This window comes from Xiphophorus maculatus, chromosome 15 (genome assembly GCF_002775205.1).
Source record: "Xiphophorus maculatus strain JP 163 A chromosome 15, X_maculatus-5.0-male, whole genome shotgun sequence".
In the NCBI taxonomy this organism is placed as follows: domain Eukaryota; kingdom Metazoa; phylum Chordata; class Actinopteri; order Cyprinodontiformes; family Poeciliidae; genus Xiphophorus; species Xiphophorus maculatus.
Window position 1 is genome coordinate 2825425 of NC_036457.1, and position 22304 is coordinate 2847728.

General features: G+C 35.9%; 1 protein-coding gene across 2 annotated transcripts; it reads right to left on the reverse strand.

The window, feature by feature from the left end:
- Positions 1-899: 899 nt before the first annotated feature.
- On the reverse strand, positions 900-21712 carry gtf3c2 (general transcription factor IIIC subunit 2). Of its 2 annotated transcripts, none has more exons than XM_023348165.1 (20): positions 21059-21712; positions 20043-20151; positions 18740-19289; positions 18352-18470; positions 17982-18130; positions 17589-17674; positions 17363-17440; positions 16665-16766; positions 16342-16569; positions 16106-16217; positions 15476-15593; positions 10164-10195; positions 9929-10058; positions 9640-9784; positions 6992-7153; positions 5813-5891; positions 4226-4345; positions 3911-4126; positions 3087-3194; positions 900-2126 (listed from the first exon to the last, which is right to left on the reverse strand). In XM_023348165.1, exons 2-20 carry the CDS (start codon positions 20065-20067, stop codon positions 1890-1892), a joined length of 2796 nt encoding a protein of 931 aa, XP_023203933.1. In that variant the 5' UTR covers positions 20068-20151; positions 21059-21712; the 3' UTR covers positions 900-1889. The 2 variants fall into 2 exon arrangements, with proteins under 2 accessions (XP_023203933.1, XP_014327032.1); XM_014471546.2 differs by having other exon boundaries at positions 17589-17677; positions 21059-21709.
- Between the last annotated feature and the right edge of the window lie 592 nt (positions 21713-22304).

Here is a 22304-nt window from a genome sequence, read left to right on the forward strand (position 1 = left end):
TTTATTAAATTTAAGTTTGCTCTTGTAGAAGCTAATGCGCTAATCAAAAAATAATTAGTGCGCTAGCATAAGTGTGCCCACTACTGTCAGTTTGTTTAAAAAAAACACAATACCTACATAATACTCATGATCTGCACTGAGTAACACTTTCAATTTAAATGTAAGCCGTTAGATGTTGATGTTTCGCACAAGTGTTGCACCTTGTGAACATTTTGTTCATTGCAAACGCTTGCATGGTTGTTCGCTGTTATTGAAGTACGCTGAAGTTTTTCTTGTTCAACTGCCAGTCAGAATATTTCAGCACATGTGGAGGATTAACTAAAGCATAAAATCTTTACAATTCATCGTTTTATTTTCAAAAATAAATGTATATTTGTTTTCTTTTTAAAATTATGGTATATATGTACAAAACAGCTATGAAGAATTAAAAATGACACTGGATTTCATAGATAACAATGTATGAAAAGTTTTATATCCATGCATAGTAAAGGTTCTGGTGCAGCTTTACTGTCTGAAAAAGTTTCTTATTGAAGAAAAAAAAGCACTTTGGGTCTGTTTGCTATGGAAGTTTACTGTCTGTTTTTGTGCTGTTGCTGTTTGTGGCGATTATGCTCCGCCTGCGTGTTGTAAATATGTCAAAAACGTATTTTCAGTGTATAATTTTGTGCATACATGTGTAAATAATTTTCTGTTCCTTGTACAATCGACCTTCCTGAAATCTGGCGAAATGGCATAAAACATGTCATAACTGTGAAGTTTCCTGTTTCATTTTTATGTGCAGAAAAAGTTTTGTAAAGTGGAATAAAACGGTGGATATGACGAACGGAGGTTGCTTTGTTTCTGTTTTGAGATTAAACCTGCTGTTTTTGTGAGGAGAAAATATTTTTTTTAGTCAGTAGTTTATATAAAAAAGCTTTATTATAAGCAGCATTTCAAAAATACCAGTAGAAATAGAATTGATGAACAGCTTTACATATTTATAATTAGAAATTAAGATTAAAATAAATCTGTAAAAATACAAACATCAGCCCTGAGCTTTTGGCTCAAGATAAAATTAGCTGCAAGTGAAAACCTACTTTCAAGTTGATGTTTCTGTACAACTCATAATAACTGGAATATAAAAGTATTCACATATTCCATAGTAACACCCCACAGGAAAAACAACATTCCAAAATAAAATACACGTTTTTGCTAAAAAAAAAACAAAAGTGGACAAAAGGCACTTAGCTGCAGGCTGGCGGCGTTTTTATAACGAAACTGACTGAAACCGTCGTCTGAATTACTGTCAACATCGGGAGCCCAAAAACATTTGTCTTTGTTGATGTGACAGGGCAACAAACTGATTGTTTTTTGAGTTTAGAGTTATGATTTCTGCTGCTTGTGTGAAGAGTTAGTTTAAAATAAACACCAAAAAATGTTTAAGATTCTTTGATTTCAGCCATGACCTTTAAATTCTGTACTTGTGTTCATCTGCTTTGGTTGGGAGAGGATTACTCTCAACTGAAAATTCTTACTTTTTTCTCAGAATTTCAGAATTCTGACTTTAATCTTCTGAGATGTTTTAAAAAGTCAGAAGTATAAGAAAAAGGTAAAACTTCTGAGGAACAGACATAATTGTGAGAAAATGATAGAATTCTGAGATTAAAGTCAAAATTATAGAATTCTGAGAGAAGAAAAAAAACTAAATTCTGAGACAAAAATCAGGTGTTTTATTCTTTCTTCTGTCTCTAATCCTCCTCTGTTGTTTTTACCTGTAATTTGTAGTCATGTATTTATGTAGCTTGGGACATTTTTTGCAAACTGATTCATAACATTCACACATGCATTTAAAACCAGACCAGATTTATTTGAGGTTTTGTTGTGGATCCAGGATTGGCTGATGTAATGTTTCACCCTGTGGCAGTGCAGTGAGGTAAACTGTGTTGCTCTCGCTGCTCCGCTGCCGTCTGGACGCCGCCGCTGCGGTTCTGGACCGAGTACAGAACGCTGAACTGGGCCTGATGATTACTGATCATAGTCTTGACTTGTGGGGTGATGAAAGTCCTCGCACAGTGGAGCCTCACCAGGCCCGTCTGACCTGCAGAACCAACCCACACATGGCTGCTCATGTTCGGGTTGAACCGGGCCTGGAGAGGAGAGTGAAGACAACAGCAAATGTTCTTAAAAGGAACCAAAATGGACTGAATCATTTGGTTGAAGACACAAATCTCCATAGTTTCTCAGTAGAATCAAAACACGCTGAGGGGGTCAAAATATAAACCCTCGTATGCACAAATGTACTTTACTTTATCAAATTACTTTTTTAATTCATCTACTTATTTTCTTCCATCCCTAATTATTTACCTTACTGCTCATTTCTTTTTTTAGTTCTTTTCTTAGTAATGTAACAATTTATTTATTATTTCCTTCCATCCATGCTTCCCTGTTTAATTATTTAAGCTTTTGTCATCATTTGTCTGCACTGTAGGCACTTTAAAAAAAAGGCTGATGTCTCAGTGTGAGTTAAACCTTCAACCTGTTTTCAGGCTAAACTTTCATTATATTTATAGTAAATCCTTCTTCTTTAAGTAAACACACTGTTATTTATGACTTTTCTCCCCTGTGAATGACTCAGCCGTCGCTCTAAGGAAGTGAATAAAACGCCTCACTTATAAATCCTCCTAGTGGTTTTAACTTTTGCTTTCTTTCTTTCACTGCTGACTCATTCTTAACCATTTATTCCCTTCAGATGAAAAAAGAACAAACTGGTGAAACGCTGTGAGGGATTTTTTGACCCATAAAGTGTCCGTCGATCACTTCACCCCGAAGGGCAAAGCCGCTCCTTGGACTCTGCCTCTTAAAATTAAACACATCATATCCTCAAATGGCCGCTCTCCATCTCCCCCTCCTTCCTCCTGCTGGGAGTGACATTTTTCTCATTTTCCACATCATTACATTTGGCCTGACTTTATAGCTGCCCATCAGAGAAGGAGGCAGATCCCACCTTTGATTTCTTTCTCTCTCATTCTGGCACTTATCTGTTCATTTCCTCCCTATATGTGCTGCAGAATGAGTGTGAAAAGACAGATAAAGTGCTGTAAACGCACCTTGTAGAGTGCAGCCAGCGGCATGTCATCCAGGTTCATAACTGCTGTTACTTCTGTGCTCCGCATGTGTTTCCACAAAGCGTGCTTATTGAGTCCTGTAAGGCGTTGCTGGAAGTCAAAGGGACGAATATTAGCACAAAATATTCAAATAATGGAAACAATAAACTGCTTTACTCCAACAGTACGAGTTTCTAAACTCTTCAGGCGGTTTGCATGAACAATTAATGTTCTCAGTTCTCCTGCAGTTAGCTTGGACTAACTAAGCTAACAACAAGGCTATTGATGTCACTGCACTGCAAAATCACAAAATCTTACAAAGTATTTTAGATCTATTATCTACTACAAATATCTTCGTACACTTGAAGAAAAAACAAAACTAACTTTCAAGTTACAAAAGCTTGTTTTAAGTCAGTAATTCCTTAATATCGAAGAAAAAGTTCTTATTCCACTCAGAAGTCAAGTCCATGCTCCTGCAAATCGTATATAGGAACATGTCGACTCTTTACTGTAATCTTCAACCATAGATTAATATGCAAACGTTTGTCTTTGCACAAAGCTTTTCTTAATTGTCCAAATATTGAATATATTTGTAAAGAAACTGCACACATATGACTAATTAGGTAACAATCTGGCAGTTAAAACCAAAAACTGGATGCAAGAAAACATTTTACTAAAATCTTCTACAGTTGTAGATTTGAGAAAATAAAAATATCACTTTATAAAAAGTTTTCAAATCTGATTCAAATGACTTTTACTCACTTTGTTATTTTTGCTGGTTTTAATCAATAAACATTACTATTGTGATAAAAAGACCACCAACCTACCATATCCAAGTCTTTAAAGTGCAGGTAGTATTTCTTAACAGCCTGTTTGTACGTCTGAAACTGCCGGTGAAGACCAGAATCTCCTCCAACTCTTCCTCCCTCGTCTTCATCGTTTATTGGTTTTTCTGTCTCTCCTGCTTCTTGTCCTTCCTCTTCCTCAACTTTATTTTGTCCTTCTTGTGCTTCATAAGGCTCCTTAGATGTGATGTAGGCAGGCTGAGGGAAAATAATTAATAAAACAAACTTTCTACACCTTTAAAACTGAAAAATCAATCAAAAATCAAAATGGAAAAATTGTTTTTTTCTAGAACTTACAAAACGTCTCAAGGATGTTCTCTTGACAGAGCAGTTGGGCAGCGGTAAGATGGAGAGAATCAGATCGCCGAGTGTATCTGATGACATCACGGTGTGCAGCCAATCAGAGTAAGACAAGGACTGCGGCGACACAAACAGACCAATCCACAGTCATGAAGTTCAGGTTTAAATTGAAGAAATAAAATATCCTGAACTGAACAGTTCTGTACCAACAGATGTGCTTAGTTTTTATAAAATAAATTAAATATTGTCAAACAAATGTCACCAGGCTCTTTACTATGCAAAGCATTCTGGGTAGATGACATATGTTAGAAGCTAAGTCGCTAGCTTCGTCCAACCAGAACAGCAATTCATATGGAATAAAGTTCAGCTCCTTTAATTTGATCCGAAGTGCGAAGAAATAAAGTGCAATGCAGAAAAAACTGGGACAATGAAAGAGCTCCAATTTTTAACTCAACCTGTTTACTGTTAGAATAGGCATGAAAACATTTTATCAGATATATTAGAATGACGTTTTACAAAGACTTAAAGAGGGGTTATTATGCAAAATAGATTTTTTTGAGCTTTACATCAAGATGCTTTGTCTTCCTATTTGATTTGATTTTGTGTTAGCTCATGCTAACAGCATTAGCTCTTGCTAATATAGTAAACAGCATATCACAAAACGATCACGTTTGTCTGTTTCAACAGATATTTTATGTACATCGGCTCATGAAACCATTTGGGCCTCAACCCAGACGTTTTGTTCGCTTCTTGTGTTGTTTATACCCTTATGTTCACAAACAAACAGTGAGCGCTGTAGGCCGAAAATATAGCAAACATGAGTTTTCATGAATCACAAACAACAACTTTGAGTTTAATAGGAAGATTACAACATATTTAGGTCAACATGTTGAACTAGTCATGGTTCCCTTTAAGAGCAGTCAATAAAATGGGAAAAGTAGAAGCTGTTGGCAGGAACACTGAGCCATCTTAGGGAATTTCTTTTAAAGTCATTTTTGTGGGTTAAATTTTGTCTTCTTAACTCATGTTTTAGACCATATTTAGATTTTTTATTTCTTTTTTTCTCTCCAAAGAGTTTTTGTGGCGCTAGTGGCTCGTATTTTTGCGATAGAGACAGGAAGGAGGGTGAGGAGATGGGGGAAGACATGTGGCAAAGGTCGCCGGGACCGGGAGTCGAACCCGCGACGTCCGCGTCGAGGACTAAGGCCTCCAAACGTGGGGTGTGCTAACCCCCTGCGCCACCACAGCACGCCCCAGATATTTAGATTTTTATCCTCACTGCATGTGACTCCTTCCTCAGATTTCTCTAAAAACATTTTAAAAGTCTGAAGTTTTTCTTTGCTCTAAAACCCAAAAATAAAGATAAAACTAGAATTTTATAACATCCATAATAGAAAACCTCCACAATTTTGTACAGGAAATGTTGTAAAGTATTTTTTTCCACATGCCCAGTATGTTTCATGGCTCCAGACAGATTTTATTAAAGAAAAAAATTAAAAGTGGATGGATTAAGTATCTGAGACAACTGCTGTTCATATTTTTCTCTTCTGATGCAAATCCTCTTTGGAGGAAAGTTTCTCTCACCCATACAGATGTACTCCGAGGAATCGCAAAGTAGGAGCGCAGGTAGTGATCAACGTAATGAACTCCAACTGAACTTCTCCTAAAACAACATCAGCAAAACATGAAATCAACCAGGACATTTTGATAAAAGTAAATTCTGATGTATGAAAGTTCAGAACAAGCGCAACATTTAGCCTGTTATGAAAACACACATTTTCATTTCCTCTTTGTAAGCTATAAATTTAGCCCTATATTTATTAAGAAGTGTAATTAACCACTGGCTTAGAACGACTCAAAACAATTCTTAGTTAAAATATTGAAGAAAAAAGATATGAAACTGTTTTCTTTGGGACTTTAAAGTGTAAAATGATCTTATTTAAGTTTGAAGAGGAGTAGAAAATATCTAGCCTTCTGGTTTTTGTTTCCATCCAAATTCTGGAGGATAAAATATTTTCTCTCTCGTTTTTTACGCTTTTCAGTGAACTGCAGATTTTTCACTTGAAGGTACACATTTAATTTTAAATCAACAAGGCATTCCTAAATGTGTATTTATTTTTCTAGACTTAAAATCACAGATTTCTTAGTCTTTTTTAGCCTATTTATATAATATACATATCAGGGTTTCTGGTGAATATGGAAGGATTAATAAAGTTGAAGTGAGATAATGTCTGGAAACCCAAACATTTTTGCAAATTCTTCCCTTTTTTGACATTTATTTTACTTTCTCATCTGGAAAGATGAAACAATAAAAATTCAGAACTCTTTTATTTGAAAAGAGCCTAATAATCCCACATTCTTTGTCCAGCGTAAATAATCTGTTGTTATTTTCGCATTTCCAGATGTAGCTGGAAAACAAAAAAAAGTAATTTCTTTTGCATTTATTTACCTGAAGAAACGGTGTTTTTATAAATAGATGAATATACCTGTAATATGGATCCAGTCATCAAAAGTAGATTTAGTGACTCAAGTTGACAGGATCTGAATTTTTGAGCTAAAGCTTTTTGAATTTTTGTTGAACTTCAGTTTTAAATGTTTTATCATCTATTTATGGAACAGAAATGACTCAGTTTGTTAAAAAGACACATGCACATGTTCATGATAATAATAAATGAACTATGTTGCCATCATGTATTTACATGCGATAATAAATCGTATCCAGTGTTTCCATGACAACAAAAGCTGGGTTAGAAGCTTTCTTACGGTACAAAGGCAGATTCCTGGCCAACCAGAACCCCAGGTGAGTCCAGCGGCCAGCAGAGCTCAGTGGTCAGGTGGCGTTTTTGGACCTTGACCATGTTACTGAGCCTCCTCAGATCCCACGTCTTCAAGCAGCGGTCCTCACCCGCTGATGTCAACAAGTATCTGTCAACAGTTTGGGAAATTAATGATTCATTTGGAAGAATCCATGCATTTTTACTGGGTGAAACGCACAAAAAAAGTCTGAATATTTGATTTATATTGTGAAGTTTCACGTGGAATTCATCGTTTTTCTTCCCATTGATCAACACTGCCAGCATTGTCTGCCGTAAACAACTGATGACACAGAAATCAATATGTTTTAATGCAAAGAGTGCAAAGAAAATCTGTTCACTTCATATCTGAGAACAAAAAAGCTTTTTGAATCTGAACAGAGAAAAGCAAAGCTTGACTCAAACTAACAAAGCTCAATATTCTTCATATTCTTTTTCAATGTTACATTTTCTATTAATTTTAATCCAACTAATATCCTGTTTTTTAACATAAATCAAGCAGCTGAAGTGCAAAAACACAAAATTAGGATTTTTTAAAGACAAAACTAATTAGTTGTAGATGTGTCCACATATAAATGGTGCTGCTGTGCTGTTAATGGTACCATTAATTATTCAGACGTTTCCATACTAGCTGCAGTAATGCAACATGAATACAAAGTTAGATTCGCTGGTGCAGAAGTTTCAATGTGACTTCCTTTAGAATTACTGAATATACAGAAAGTAATATAATACTAAAATATATGAAATATCGTCAATAGTGAGCAAAACATGGATGCAGGTTAACAGCTAAGGACAAAAATGAAGCTAAAAGAATGAACACATAAGAGTCTAGACAAAAATATCGGTAATAAAATAGTTAAAATAGTTAGAATTCAAAATATTCTAAATATTTTTGCATTGTTACAAACAAATACACTTTAAAACCTTAAATAGTTCTTATGTTTTTCTTGTTACTAAACAATTACAGAATAATCACAGTAAAATATAACATAATTTTTTTATACTTTTTTCTGCTAAGATTGATCTAAAACGACACACAAATAATGCAAATGCAAGAAATAAAAATCAAAATAAAAAAACAGGTATATATTTTATATATGCTATATTTTAGTAAACGTTTAACATCAACATCATGTATCTGGAATTTGTTTAAATTTAAGGCCAAATTAACTACTAATTAGTAAAACAGAAATTACAGAAAAAAGACTTCAAAGTTAAACTGCCCTTTATTTTTATTGAATAATCATCAGTTTTGATCGTTTTTTTGTCACTTCTAGCACTGAGCAAATGAGAATGAAAGATTTTACAGCGTCACACTGAGCAGTTGCAGAAATTTTAACTAATTTCACTGACTGATGGAGCGAGCCGCTCCGATGCAGCGACTGCAGATTAATGTGTTTAACCAGAAGATCTTTTGATCTTAATCATGTTGTAATGAAATAAAGAGTCAGAAGACAGTATAGGGAAAAATATTACTTAAATTCTTGTTGCAATCTCAGTAAATCCACATTTTTGTTGTAACATAAGACAGCAGGTAAAGTATTTAACATATAAAGAAAATATTTCTTTCCTTCCACTGCAAATAAAGCGGTTGAGTGATTTGATTCAATTTCATGGGAAAATAGCAGCACAGCTTAATGAGGTGAAATATTGAAAGACATCCACAGATCTGTTTGTTTATATCATCTATAGCTGCTGTATTTCCAACAAAACACAGTTATTATTATTCAAGTAACACATTACAAATCTAAACATCAAGGTTTATTTTGTCTTTTCTGGAGTGGTATTTTTCTAAGTAGAATTGCGTTTCAGTATTTTTGCATTTCTCTGTCTAACTTAACTCTATAAAAAAATATTTGTGGACCATTTTAATATTTGTATATTTTTTGTAGTGCATATCTAACACATTTTTAAACAAAAGGTAGCTTGGGAAGCTGAAATACCTTAGCACAATGCTAATTAGCACAATAATGGCTGCCGTTTCCAAAGCAGCCAATAGGGGAGCGCCATTCATTTTGCTAAGCACTGATTGGCTGTAACTCTCAAATAAGGAAGATGTTAGCGTCTGTGGTAGTGGTAAGATATTAAAGTATATTTGGTGTTTGAATAATTAAAATAGGCAGCTCTAAGCATTTTTAAAGGAGATCTGACATATTTACTGATTTCAGCTATTTGCAGGCGCTAGTTCTTGCTAACTCTCGCTATTAATGGGAGTCAATTGTACCAGAATTTGATAGCATTTAAAATTTTTACAAAAGAAAAGTCTTATCTGGAAAATATGAATATATTTCAGAGGCATGGACACAGAAAATGCATGTTACCTATTAAAAAAGATTATTATTAGACTCTTATAATAACGGTTAGGGATGGAGTACCTCAGAGGCCAATTCTAGGACCTCTACAACATCAAAAGCTAATTTTGTCAACAATGAGTGATGTTGCGCTATTGTGCTGAACAAGTTCAGAGAACATAGAATAGTTGAAATTTGATTCAAAGAGCCCAAATTTGTGTAAAATAAGGTGCATCCCAAACATTGAGGCACAATAAGAACTAGAAAATCTTTGCGTCCTCCAACAGTCAGTGGGAGAAGAGCTCACCTGGATGCAGGACAGAAGACCAGAGCTCTGACGGCGTTGTCGTGAGCGAGTATCGATCGATAAGGCAGCAGAGTCAAAGATCTGTCTGACTCTCTGACTCGCAACAGGGAAGATTTTGTACAAAGATCCCAGAGTCCAACAACACCTGGAAGGAGAGAAAAGGATTAAAGAAACAGAAGAATGCAAAAGACGAAAAATATTTAATACAGCAAAGAAGAAATGCATCAGCAACGGAGAGAGATCCAGGTTATTTATTTGTTCTTCCAGAATCTGGAAAATCAATTCGTACCGTCGTAGAATCCAACAGCCATTATGTTATGTGGTTTTTGAGGAAGCCAATCCATAGACAGAACCTGTCCGCTCCTTTCTTCACGAAGAGATTTGATGCAGCCAAGTTTTAACGTTATCACACCTCGTACCTGCAGAAAATGAGAAGAAAACAATGCAATGCACACAAAACAAACCAGTTTCATGACTTTGTATTGGTGCTTTAAATGACAAACAGACGTATAAACAGGGCCTACCTTGTAAATTGGTGGTTTTTCATTGTTTCTTTCTGTGAAGACACAAAAGCATCAACACATTCAGTTACATATTTCCATTTTGAAATCTTTAAGATGCAAATTTACATTGCGAGAAAATATGACATGTCACGGATGAAAAAAAAAGTCTTCAAGATGTATTAAAATACTGAAGGTAAAAGTGAAAATAAAAACTGTCTGTGGATTTCATGGCTCTCATCCAGCAGTGGTTTTCTAAGTGATCATTTCTGTGTTTAGTGGTTGGAGAAACAAGGTATCAGGCTGTTCTAGATCATTAGTTTTCCCTCCTCCTCCGGTTTGGATTCGTAGCGGTTCAGATCAATAGTGTCCGGTTAATTCACCCAAACTATCCATCACCTCACCACAACCTGAGTAAAACACAAACTACTCCTTTACAAATCTCAAGACTAGACCTGAACCCTGAAATAATCATTATTTATGTAAATAAATCTGTATTAAATCCATTAAAAATTCTGAAGGAGAGAAACTACAAACCCTGATCTAAAAATATTCAGACACTAAAAACTCTGACCAAGAGCTAAAGAATGTCAATGATTGCTTTCAGCAGAGAATAAAAAGCCGGTGCAAAGCGCAGCAGTTTGACTCGCCCCCGGCCCAAAGTAAGTCCTCGATGAATGACAGCACAGCGATACGAGACGAGTCAGCTACAAGAGCTAAAATTCATAGCTTCCAACACTAATAATCCGCTCGGCGATGCATCTTTTTTGTCATTTCAATTATAGATCCTTGTCTGATGGAGAAAGGCGCCGTAAATTATGTGAGCTCCCAACAACACCTCACATTCTCACTGCTCATTGTCACCGACCCGCTCCAGTCCTGCAGTTTTTAACGGCCTCCTCCTCTCAGTCATTGTGGCGACTGGATCGACAAAAGCCATTTACAATTATCTGTCGCAAACAGAAGTGCAGAGACACTTATAGGTTCTGTTTAAACCCGTTTGGGTCAATTTCTCCACAGAAATGGCGTCCAACCAGATCCATGTGAGATAGCTTTCTGCATGTAAATGATGGATGTTTCACTGCAATTACGGTATGCAAAGGTGACCTACTATGCTTCCTTGAACGGGTTAGGGTGGATTTATGAGCGATACAAAACATGTTCATTACATTTCTTTTTGCACAAAAGCATTCTTAGATAGAGATTTTAGTCTAGTCAGCCTAATTTGATCCATAGGATCTTTCATCGCTTTAAATCCAAATAAGCTGCAGTTGGCCACGCCCCCCAACTCTACATTACAACCAGACATCTTTGAACAGCAGAAGTGGAGCCTCCTGGACAGCCAACAACAACGCAGCAAGTGGTTTTGGATGGTAAGTAAGCAACTAAACTTGTCTTTTCCAGCAGCCAGTGTACAGTGCATACAGTGGTAAAACCAGCTGACCAAACATGCTAGAACTCAGCTTGGGTTGCTAGGTGACGGGCTGGGTTTTGCTAGGTTTCAAACTGCTCATTGTTATACCTTCTAATCTTTGGTGCAAGTTGAATTCATGCTGAAAATGTTATTTTGCTACCTAGGATTTCTCTTTCTTATTATTCTGGCCCATAGGAAATAGAAATTAATTCATCCAAACTGATCTACAAAGGCAAAAGTTTGGTTGTATCTCAAGTCAGACAAAAACACAATGTTTTAGTTTCATCTGGATCTTAAAACTAAAACATACAAATCACATACTAGGAAACAGGTAAAGCTACTGTACTACACCACTGAGTCTGCCTCAGTTATTGCCTCAGTTATTGCCCCTGCTATGTTTTGCTGCTATTTTATAATGCGAGGACCTGGAAACTGTTTTATCCAATAACTATAACCAGCGGTCAGAAGCAGCATCTCGGAAACCGAACCCAATGATCCGTGACAAGAAAATAAAATGGAAACCAGTGGAGAGAGTAAAAAAATGAATGTCAGGTTTTATAGAGCTTTTTATGTCCAAATTTAGACTCGCGTATATTTCCTTTAGTTGTAAAACCAAGTCATGTGTAATAGAGTCCAGCCTGAGACCAAGCAGTTAATTGATTTTCCTTTAAGAACAAAAACATATGAAACAAATACAGTTTAAAATTTAAAACTAATCTTTTTTGCATCATTCTTACAATTATCAGCTAATATAGAATAAACAGCGCCTTTATGTTTATTAATCATGCAAAAATGGGACAAAAAGCTTAAAATGCAGCTTTTAGTGAAGCAGCATAATTACACAATGAATAATTTAGCAAATTCAAACTTTTAATTTGAGTACATTTATTTACTGCTACACAAATAAACTTGACTTACTAAGCAATATGTTTACATTTTCTTGGGAAATGAATATGACGATTTCTCTTAATCTCTCTTCAAAATAGGAAAGACATGAGAACAAGTTCTTCGAGAAAGGTAGGTGAGTGATGGTGTATAAAGTGACAATTACAAACTTCACATTTTATTTCAATTTATTATTTAAACCTGCCCAAGATGTATCAATGTATCGGCCCCAATGTCAATCAAGCTCATGTACTTGTTGCTAAATGTGCTAATGACAGAGAAAGAATTTATTGTTACAGGAAAACTGCCGTCATTGGTGGCCATGCTAACTAGCCTGAGCATTCATGACAGCTTACCAAAGAGCGTCACACGGAGAGGTGATTGACAGCGCTAAGACCCGCCTCCTGGCCCTGATTGGTTGTTTCTAGATAGCACTGGGAGAACGCAGAGAAGCTTGATTTTTCACAGAGTACCTGTCTCATCTAAACAGTCACGACATGGTAACAGTTTCAGCAAATATGTAAAAAAAAAGGATTTTTAATAAAAGTTACATACTGCAGCGTTAAAGTTTTAACAACAAGGCTAACAATACTCTAACTGTGTTAATATTTTAGTTAAAAACAGATGTGTCTTCATGTTGGATTTCCCAACTGAATAACCGTAGTCAAACTTTATTCTTTTATCTGCAGTAAAACATGAATTTAATATACTTTCTGTGTAAAACCATTTATTCTCAAGTCTCTCTTGTTCTGAAATGCGATGATTCCAGACTGCTGTTGTGTTTAATCAGATTAGCGGCGGGGCAGACGCCTGACAGGAATAAAAAACACTAACTCACGCAGACACAAGCGGCGTTCTGCATATGATGGATGCTGCAGATAAAGCGGTCATTAATCTCATTCACACAGTGTTCTACCAGCAGAGCCCCAGAGGCGGCAGACAGGACTGGACCACAGGCTCCACCATCGATAATCTCAGCATGGACTCGGTTTTTTCACAAGATTTTTTTAAACTACTGTCACTGTTAAAGCTGCATGGCACAAAAAGACTGAGTGCCCCGGAGGGCTTTGTCATTTTAACTAAGATTTGCTCCGGTTAATGAGCTCCATGTCTGATATGATGGATAATCCAGCTGTTTGATTGATTAAATAATTATTGAGTTCATTTAGTTGCCTATGAAAACCTCCTGACATTCCCTTCTTACATGGTTAAGCTATTCATCAATTACTTCATCAACAAAAATGTTGGATAATTTCTAATAATTATTCTGATGTTTATAATTTTCTGAAGGAAAACTGCTTATCTTCATGGTAAGATTGGGTTTTTGGAAAATGGTACAACATTTTTTGATGCTCCAGCACATCATGAATAAGGTTTGAGGCAACAAGCATGTTGTAGATTCTATCTTTTTCTCTACCTCTTTTAGCCTACCTTTTAATCTGCTGACACGCACACGCCACAGGTACAGCCATGTTTTTGTATGACTGATGCCAGGCACACATAAACAGACTGACACTGATTAGACAGCCATTGGAGGATACAGATTGCAGAAAAGAATAAAAAGCTAAACATGCGCTACAGGTCTTTGCCTCACTTGCTTCCATCCATAAGGTGAGCTGATGTGGCCCCAGGGCTGGATGGTGAATGTAACTCTGTATCGGTTCTATTTCTATGACATGTATAGCTTATAACATTTGATGATTTTTCAGCATTAAAGCCTGCTTTTATATATAACCAAATCTCATTATCTCTCAAGGTAATTTACACTGAGGGGTTCTGGTCGGGTCCTGAAACTGGTTAACGGACCTGGTGGAGCACAGACAAAAATGAATGAACTCCAACAAGCAGAAATAAATCTGCACTGAATGACTCACAGATTCCTTGTAATTAAACATTAGCTTAGTTTTGATGTTATCTGGATCTTGATGAACATCAAAATCAAGTTCTGGTTCATGTTGAGTCAAATCGTCTGCTTCCTGGGACATTTTTTGCAGAGCTAGTGCGATTTATCCATCAGGTGTTACACTGCAGTCCTGCAACACTTAAAGTGACGTCAGAGAAATTTAAGGCTGCAGTAAACCAAGAGCACCCTCTGCTGGACACAGCAAATACTTCATTTTTTAACCTGCTTAGTTAAAGAAAATGCAATATGAGAATAAGGTCATAATATTATCTGATTAAAGAAGAAAATGAGAACAAAGTCATATTACCAAAATAAAAACCAAATAATACGAAAATAAAGTTCTAATATGAGAAAAATCATTCTTACTCTGTTAAAATGAGAAATGTTTCGTATCTTGTGAAGTTATGTTAATAAGAAAATTCTTCATCTTTCAACACTTTCTGCATCAATTTATTGAGTGATATGACTTTGAAATGATTCTGCAAATGACTGTGTGTATTTCAAAGAAAGAACCACAAAAACTGAGTTTCTGTTTCATCACGCAGAAATTAAAATGTAAAACATATAAAAAAATTTCCATTTCACTGTAAATGAGCAAACAACTTCTGAACAGTTTCACCTAATTAGGAACCATCCTAAGCAACAAAACATTACTGGCAACCAAAGTTTTCCTTTCTGTGGGTCAATGGGAAGAGTTGTCATTTGACAATCTGAAGGTTGTGGGTTCGATTCCAGCTTTCTCCCACCACAAAATGTTACCTCTATTGAGATGCTCTTTAAAAGAAAGCTAAAGGCAAAAATTTAAATCTCTCCAAACACTGACAAAATTCTTTTTAAAGAGAACCTGTTGTGCAAAATTCCCATTTTACACCTTTTTGTGCTTCCATTTGGGTTTTTAAGACTTCTACAAAAAGTCCGAGTGCTTAACAAAACCACCCGGCTGTTTTTTTTTTTTTTTTTACAATAAGTTAATATTATTTTGGTGTCTGGAAAATAAGCCGCTTCAAAAACCCTCCAAATGTAACGTCTCAAGTCAGCATGCAGAGAAGCCCGGCCTGTCACCTAGCAACCCAAGCAAACTTCCAACATGTCACCTTTACATTGAAAAGAAAATTTGAATTGAGCAGGTCTTACCAGAGTGTGTGAGTTTTGAGTTTGAGAGCAGAGCATCAGGATGAGGCAGGCTGTAGATGGTGACCACACCGCTGGACGTGGCTACAGCCAGCAGACCCAGCCTGGGCAAGAAAGGAGCCTAAAGGCAAAATGAAAGATGAGATTTCATGTTTTTAAGGGTACGCAACACATATAAGTTGAGTTCAGTTTACTTTATTTGGGATACACATTTAGCTGCAGCAATGCTATTTTTTACAGTGATCCATACATCACTTCTTGACAACATTACAACAATTATTAGAACATAAAAGGAAACAAAACAACAATATGGAAGACAACATGGCAGAAAATACTTTGTTTTAGGTTGAACACATTACTAACTCTAGAATGAAACCAAGTATTTATATTGTTGGCTGTTATTGTTATAATATATAATATTGTTTTATCTGTCCTTTAAAATGTTTCACTATTATTAAATATAATACCAGTTGGTAATTAAATAATGTACATTTTCTGTACATTAACTTTTGGTAAAATGAATCTATTTTTAACAGTATGCCTAGTGAAATCATATTATGTATATTGACTAAACAATACATTTTGAAATAAACTAAGTAGCTGAAAAATACACAAAATGCTAATTATTTTTACCTTTCTGACAGAGTCAGGAAGCTCCCAGCCTCCTGCTGGACACCACTTTAACTGCCAGATGAAGCCTTTGTCCTGAGCCAAACCGTAAACCAGGGAGGGCTGAGAGTCTGGTCTGCACAGGATTTACACAAAGAATAATCAATCAGTCTATATTTACAGAGGACTTTTAATGAACGGTAAGACTGAAAAAGGAAATAGATTTGAGTTCAGTCTGGATGTATATATTTTATATCTACCTCTTGTTGTACTCCAGTTTGCCACAGTCCCACAGCTGGACCAGTCCGGGTTCTGAGTAGGTCTGGTTCACATAGTGCAGGTCGTCCATCCCTCGATGGCAAGCCAGAGCGATGTACTGGGAGGCCGGAGCGCCGTCCGGGGTGGGACACCACTCCAGCGCCCAGACGGGTCCACCAGCAAACAGAAACATGTCCCAGCGGCACGGGTGAGCTGCCATCGCCTCAAACCTGACAGGTTCAACAACAAGTTAGCTTAACTCAACATTCACTCAACCTTTCATCTCTTAAACCAGTGAATAAACGGAAAGGCTCATCAGTCTCACCTGCTGAGTCTTAGCAGAGGAGATTCTTCCTGGTTTAGATTGTCTCTGGACACTTTGAAGGCAGCCGACTCCAGTTCTTGAGGAAGGTATTTTTCCAATTCACTGAAAAATCAATGAATTAGATTGAGCGAAGGCTAATGCTGTATGACACAGTTTAATAACTGTCCTGACATGCTAACAGTTTAAAATCCAGGCAGAAGAGACAATTTCCACATTAACATGGTCTGGATCACATCGTCAGCTGTTGACAAGAACTGCTAATCTACATCCTTTGCTTTTGCTGCTTCTTTTCAAAAATAATAAATAAATGATAAATTAATTATTATTAATTTAAAGAATTGAATAGAACAAAAATATCCTTTATTGTCCCACAATGGGGAAATTTCTGTGCAGAAGTAGCAAAGTGACATACAATAACAGCAAATAAATAAATAACAATATTGTACAATATGGGAAAAATTTCAGCATAAACACTGCATAATTTTAAAAAAATACTCCAGTCCAGAATAATCTGCAAATCAGTTGGTTGATTAAACCATCTACAAATTGTGTGTCTATTTGACAATTTAATTAATTAATTATTTTCAGACCCTGCAATTAACTTGATTAAAACTTTTAATTAAGTTCCACCACTAGTTTTTTTTATTATTGCAAGTAAATAATTCAGCTAAAAAAGCAAACAGATGAAAATAATCTACTTTTCTGGTACAGGCTCCCAGTTGTTAGAGGAAGGAACCCATTCTGGAAACACCCAGCTGCTGTGGTTCTCTTCCCGGCTGAAAGCACAGAAACATGGTCGAAAATAACAAGTTTAGTAAATATACAAAAACAAATGTTTCTAGCTGCATGAGTAAAAAAATTTTCTACTCATTTTGTGATTGAAGTAAAAACATCCAAGTCTGAAACATGGTGAGAAAATCTTACAATTTCTTTGTCATCTCAGCAGAATCCAGAATTGTTCTCATGATACTAAAGTCGATTCCGTTGTGAGGTTTGCCATTTTGGCTCCTCTGCTGGGGAACATAAACAATCAAAATGAGTTTTTCACATAATTCACCAAAAGAGATTATTTTATTGATAATTAAGTTTAGGTTTATTAAGAAACAAAAATTCGATTAAAGTACAGTAGCCCTTCATCTGTTTCCATGAAGTAAAATTAGCAGTAAGCAATATTTAGACAAACTATCAATCTCTGATTTTATTTCAATGTCAAATTAATATAAATATTAACTAATGAGTCAGTAGTATCTAAACAATTAAAATTACAATGTCAAACTCAGTGTATTTAATGAAAGTAAATATTAAACATCATCTTACTTGGTGAAAAACTGGAAGAAATTTCTCTCGTCCCCCAAAATCTGATTCAGCATCTGACACTTCTTGATATTCCTCTTCCTCGTCGGCTTCTTCATCTTCTATATCTGGCACAAAGTCTTTCTCAACGTCATTAAGTTTTCTCTTTCGACCTTGACCACAAACATAAAATCACAAAATGTAGCATCACACAAAGTCGCCATTTTTTCTTCACGTTTATATGCTTTTTTTGGGAACCAAACTTTCTATTTATGCACACATTAATTCACATTTTTTAGTTTCTTTTACCCGTTTTTTCATCAACACTGATTACAAATGAATTTGGTTTTAGTCAAACAGAAGCTATAATATCTGACGGAGACATCCACTGTACCTTTTGTCTGTTTGGAAGATTTCTGTTCGGATTCTTCGTCTTCGTGCAGGTCGGAGCCGAGTTCATCTCTGGGATGAGAGAAAACCTCTTTGGCTAAAAGCTGGAGGTACTTCAATGCCCTGGAAGATTTTTGGTTGAGTATTAAACACTGTAGAGTCACTGGAAAAATATAGAACTTCATATTTGCAAGTTGAGAATCCACATGGCTAATAGATGATATGGTTCCTTGCAGACTTTGCATCAAATTTCCTGAATTCTCATAAATTTCCCCAAAGTGTTATGTATAAATTCAAGAGTTCACTAAGAGTTTTGGATATTTCTGCAAACTGTCCAGATCTCTGAAAACTTTTCAAAACTGTGTCTACCGTAGTGACATCATGTGACCTACGCTTTAGCAGCTCCTCTCTGGCGACGGCCCCCTGACTGGACCTCCTCTTCAGGTTCAGCAGGAGGATCTGGTTCCTTTTCATCCGGTGGGTCTCTAACTTCCCATTTAGGCTTCTTTCTGACATACTTTCTTTTCGGCTTCAGTGACCCATTTTCCTGCTGAACAGAATTTTCTACAACACTGCCTCCAGTTTTTCCAGTCGGCAGGTCCCCAGCAGCAGAGGCAGTTTCTGCAGGTTGTGTTTTCTTGGGTCTTTTTGGTTTTCTAGGAGTTATTACTGTATCAACAGAGTCTGCAGGAATTGTTTGTGGTGATTCTTTTTCTCCATTTGTGGTCTGTTGTTCAGGTGTTTTAGTTTTTCTCTGTTTTGTGGGAGTCTTTCGAGAGGTTGCTCCTTTCCCCACTGACTTTCGAGAGGATTTCTGTTTGACCCTTTTAACAATATCCTTGTCATCGGTTTCAAAATCAACATATTTAGAATTTCCCTTTCGTTGTCGTCCTCTTAAGCTATAAGACAAACAAATATCCTGCTCTGATGGCGTATCCAGCCCTGCAAGGAGAGGTTGAATTATTTTACAGTGATTTGCAAAGCAATTTTTCCAAAAAATAACATTAAAAAAATCTGAACGGTGTGCACTCCACATGCAAAATTGTGAAAAACTGACATTTCCATCATGGTGTTCACGCCCCATTCCAATTGTAAAACACAATGATTATGCTACAGGGTCAGAGACATACTTAGCAATGAATAAATCCCTTTTATTAACTTTCCCTACAACTCAGAAGCAAAATGTTGTTTGTTTGTGAAATCAAACTGTTCTAATTTGACAGTAAAGGATTAGAAACACCTTTAATTTTCTCGAAAATGTTTTTTATGCATCAGCAAATTAAGACTTTTTAAAAATCCAGTAAAAGCATGATTTCATGACACTTGAAATAACCAACAAATGTTGCTTTCCAGTCATTTGAGATATTGATATAGCATTGATGACATATGTGATCTGAGGTAAGACCCAAAACTATGTTCAAGACATTCTCCATCCCATCTGACAAATTTTACGTGATCAATAAATGAGTGTATTTGTAAGACCCTTGAAAAAGCATATATATACTTTTGCTTCTGCTTCTTAAAATCTAATTAAAATGCATTAACCTTCATGATTATAATGTGAAAACAGTTCGAGGAGTGCAAGATAGCGTGTTTCAATAGAAGTAAATTAGAAATGTACACTGTTTTGGAAAGAAAAGTTGTGTTTTTAAACGCTTTATGTGTCTAAAACATATGAGGTGTGCTTTAACAAACCTTGTCCAGAGTCATCGGGATCCATTGGCTCCAAGTTATTTATGTGAGGGTTGTCCTGCAATAAGCTCCGTCATCTATGGGACATTGTTCAGCTTCGATTTACTGTACACTGGATGAGAGCATGATAATTCAGTAATATTGCATTATTTTTTTAGTTTGTTTTTAAGAAACTTTCAGAACAATTGGAAATAACTACAATGAGTTTAAGCAGAAAACAATTCACTACACATATAATGGAGATATTCAATCCAAATTGCATTCGATTCAGTAAAAGTAAAGGACTAGTTCGCGGTTTAATAGCTCTATATAAAAATATATAAAACTAATAATAGTTTATCAAGTTCAGATTCTAATTTAGAGTTAATCAAATGCAGTACAGACAGAGAAAAGCAATAAAATAGACATTTACTGAAGATAGGAACCAGATGCTAACTCTGGCGTTATGGAGATATACTGTCACTATGTACACCAGACTCCATTGAAAAAAATTATACTTTGCGTTTACTGAGTATTAGCAGAGTTCATACAAGAAATTAACAAATAAAAATCATCACGCTGCATTGTATCACGTTTCCCGTTGTTTCGGTACATTTTTATTCGCAAAATAAATAAAATAGAAAGTTATTTCAGTTATAAAAGTCGGTTGTTTTCCTAGCAAGTCAGCGCCTTTGAGCCTCGCATTTTGGCTAACACACGGCTAAGCTAACGGGCTAATATAGTAGTAGCCTGTGGTGCTACTTTCACCTCGATACTACGGAAATGAAAATCACCAGTGATCACCACTGATTGCCACCATTAAAACCCAATCGTGAGAGGGTCTTGGACTTCCACCCCGGTGGCAAAGCCTGGAATCCCTCGTACCAAACTCGGGATACCGGACACCAACAGCACGGGATCGAATCCCGAGCGCAGCTCTCGGGAACAAACAGGTGGATGATGATGGACTACGCAGAGCGAAAACCGTCGTAAAAGATACACTACCTACTATTTAGTCAGAAAGAAAAATCTGCAAATACCTCCAGCGTCGGTCCCGCTTAATCTGATCAACCAGACCTACAATATCACTACATCAGACCGCCATGTTACTGTAGAGGTATGGTGGTCTACACCGCCCCCTGTCAGGACAAAGTGGAATTACAAGAAATTCGTTTCCACATCACTGGTGCCCAAAAGTTGTACTCAAGTAGCCTCAGAGTCACTTATTCTGAAGTCCCTAGCCACTTATTGAATATATTTTTGCTCAAGTAAAGGTAAAAAGTAATTTCTGTAGTAGCATATTTGTAGTAAAAATATTCAAAGTATAAACAAACATATTATTACTACTGCTGTTGCAAAGTTTGATACATATGGCAGACATATTGGATTTTGAGGAATTTCCAAGTCAAATTTTCCATTTCAGGGGCTATTTAATTTTTTTCCTGGTGCTTATATCAAAGATTATATAAATAGCCAACTTGAAGAAGGTTAGGCTTATATTTGTACAGTTTCACCTAATAAATTAGGCTTAAAATGACTAAATATCAGAATCAAATGTTTGCCTTATATCTATAAGAATTTGAACAATTATTTTTCACTTTACCACAGGAACTCATTAGAATTTTTTTGTTGTTACAATAAAGAGAACATGGTCCATATCTTTCAAAATGTGAGTTTTCAAGATCTGGAATTCAATCTGAAATGAAAAATTCAGAAGGTCACTGAAAATGAAAGAGGGGGAAAAAAGTTAACTTTTTGCAGAGAATGTGCTATATGTAAAAGTCAAAATGATAGGTTTGTCTTTTTGAAAAACAAGCAACACCTCAGAAACAATTAAAATGCTCAGTGGGAAGCTCTTAAAACAAATTAATTCAAGACTTGATTCTTTAGTTTGGTTTGAAAAAAAATGTGCAAAAGGCAGAAAACAAGAAGAAAATACATTAATTAACATTTCATCAGCTGAAAAAAAATCTGTTAAATATTAGAGCTAGAAATAACTGAAATTAACATGTCTAACAACAGCGGATGTAAATCGCAGAGAACATGGACATTAATCTATCAATATCAGGAATACATTAGGAGACAATAACAAATCTGCAAACAGGACATTTTAAATTCTTTTTTCCCTTCATCAGTCGACAAAATGTATTCATGCAGTCTAAAAGTTTTTCTGCTGTGTGTGAACTTTATGTAGCTGTAGACTTCATATAATATTAGGATCAGTTTGAGTAGAGGAAACCAATCATATTTAATCTCTTTTTGTGCTTTTGACACTGAAAATATTGA

Coding starts and splice junctions, on each gene's coding strand:
- gtf3c2 (XM_014471546.2), bottom strand. CDS start 20,067: ATGGATCCCGATGACTCTGGACAAG. Junction 18,471..18,739: donor CAGAGAGGAGCTGCTAAAGC/GTAGGTCACATG, acceptor AAAATCTTCCAG/GGCATTGAAGTACCTCCAGC. Junction 17,678..17,981: donor TTCTTCCAGTTTTTCACCAA/GTAAGATGATGT, acceptor TATGTTCCCCAG/CAGAGGAGCCAAAATGGCAA.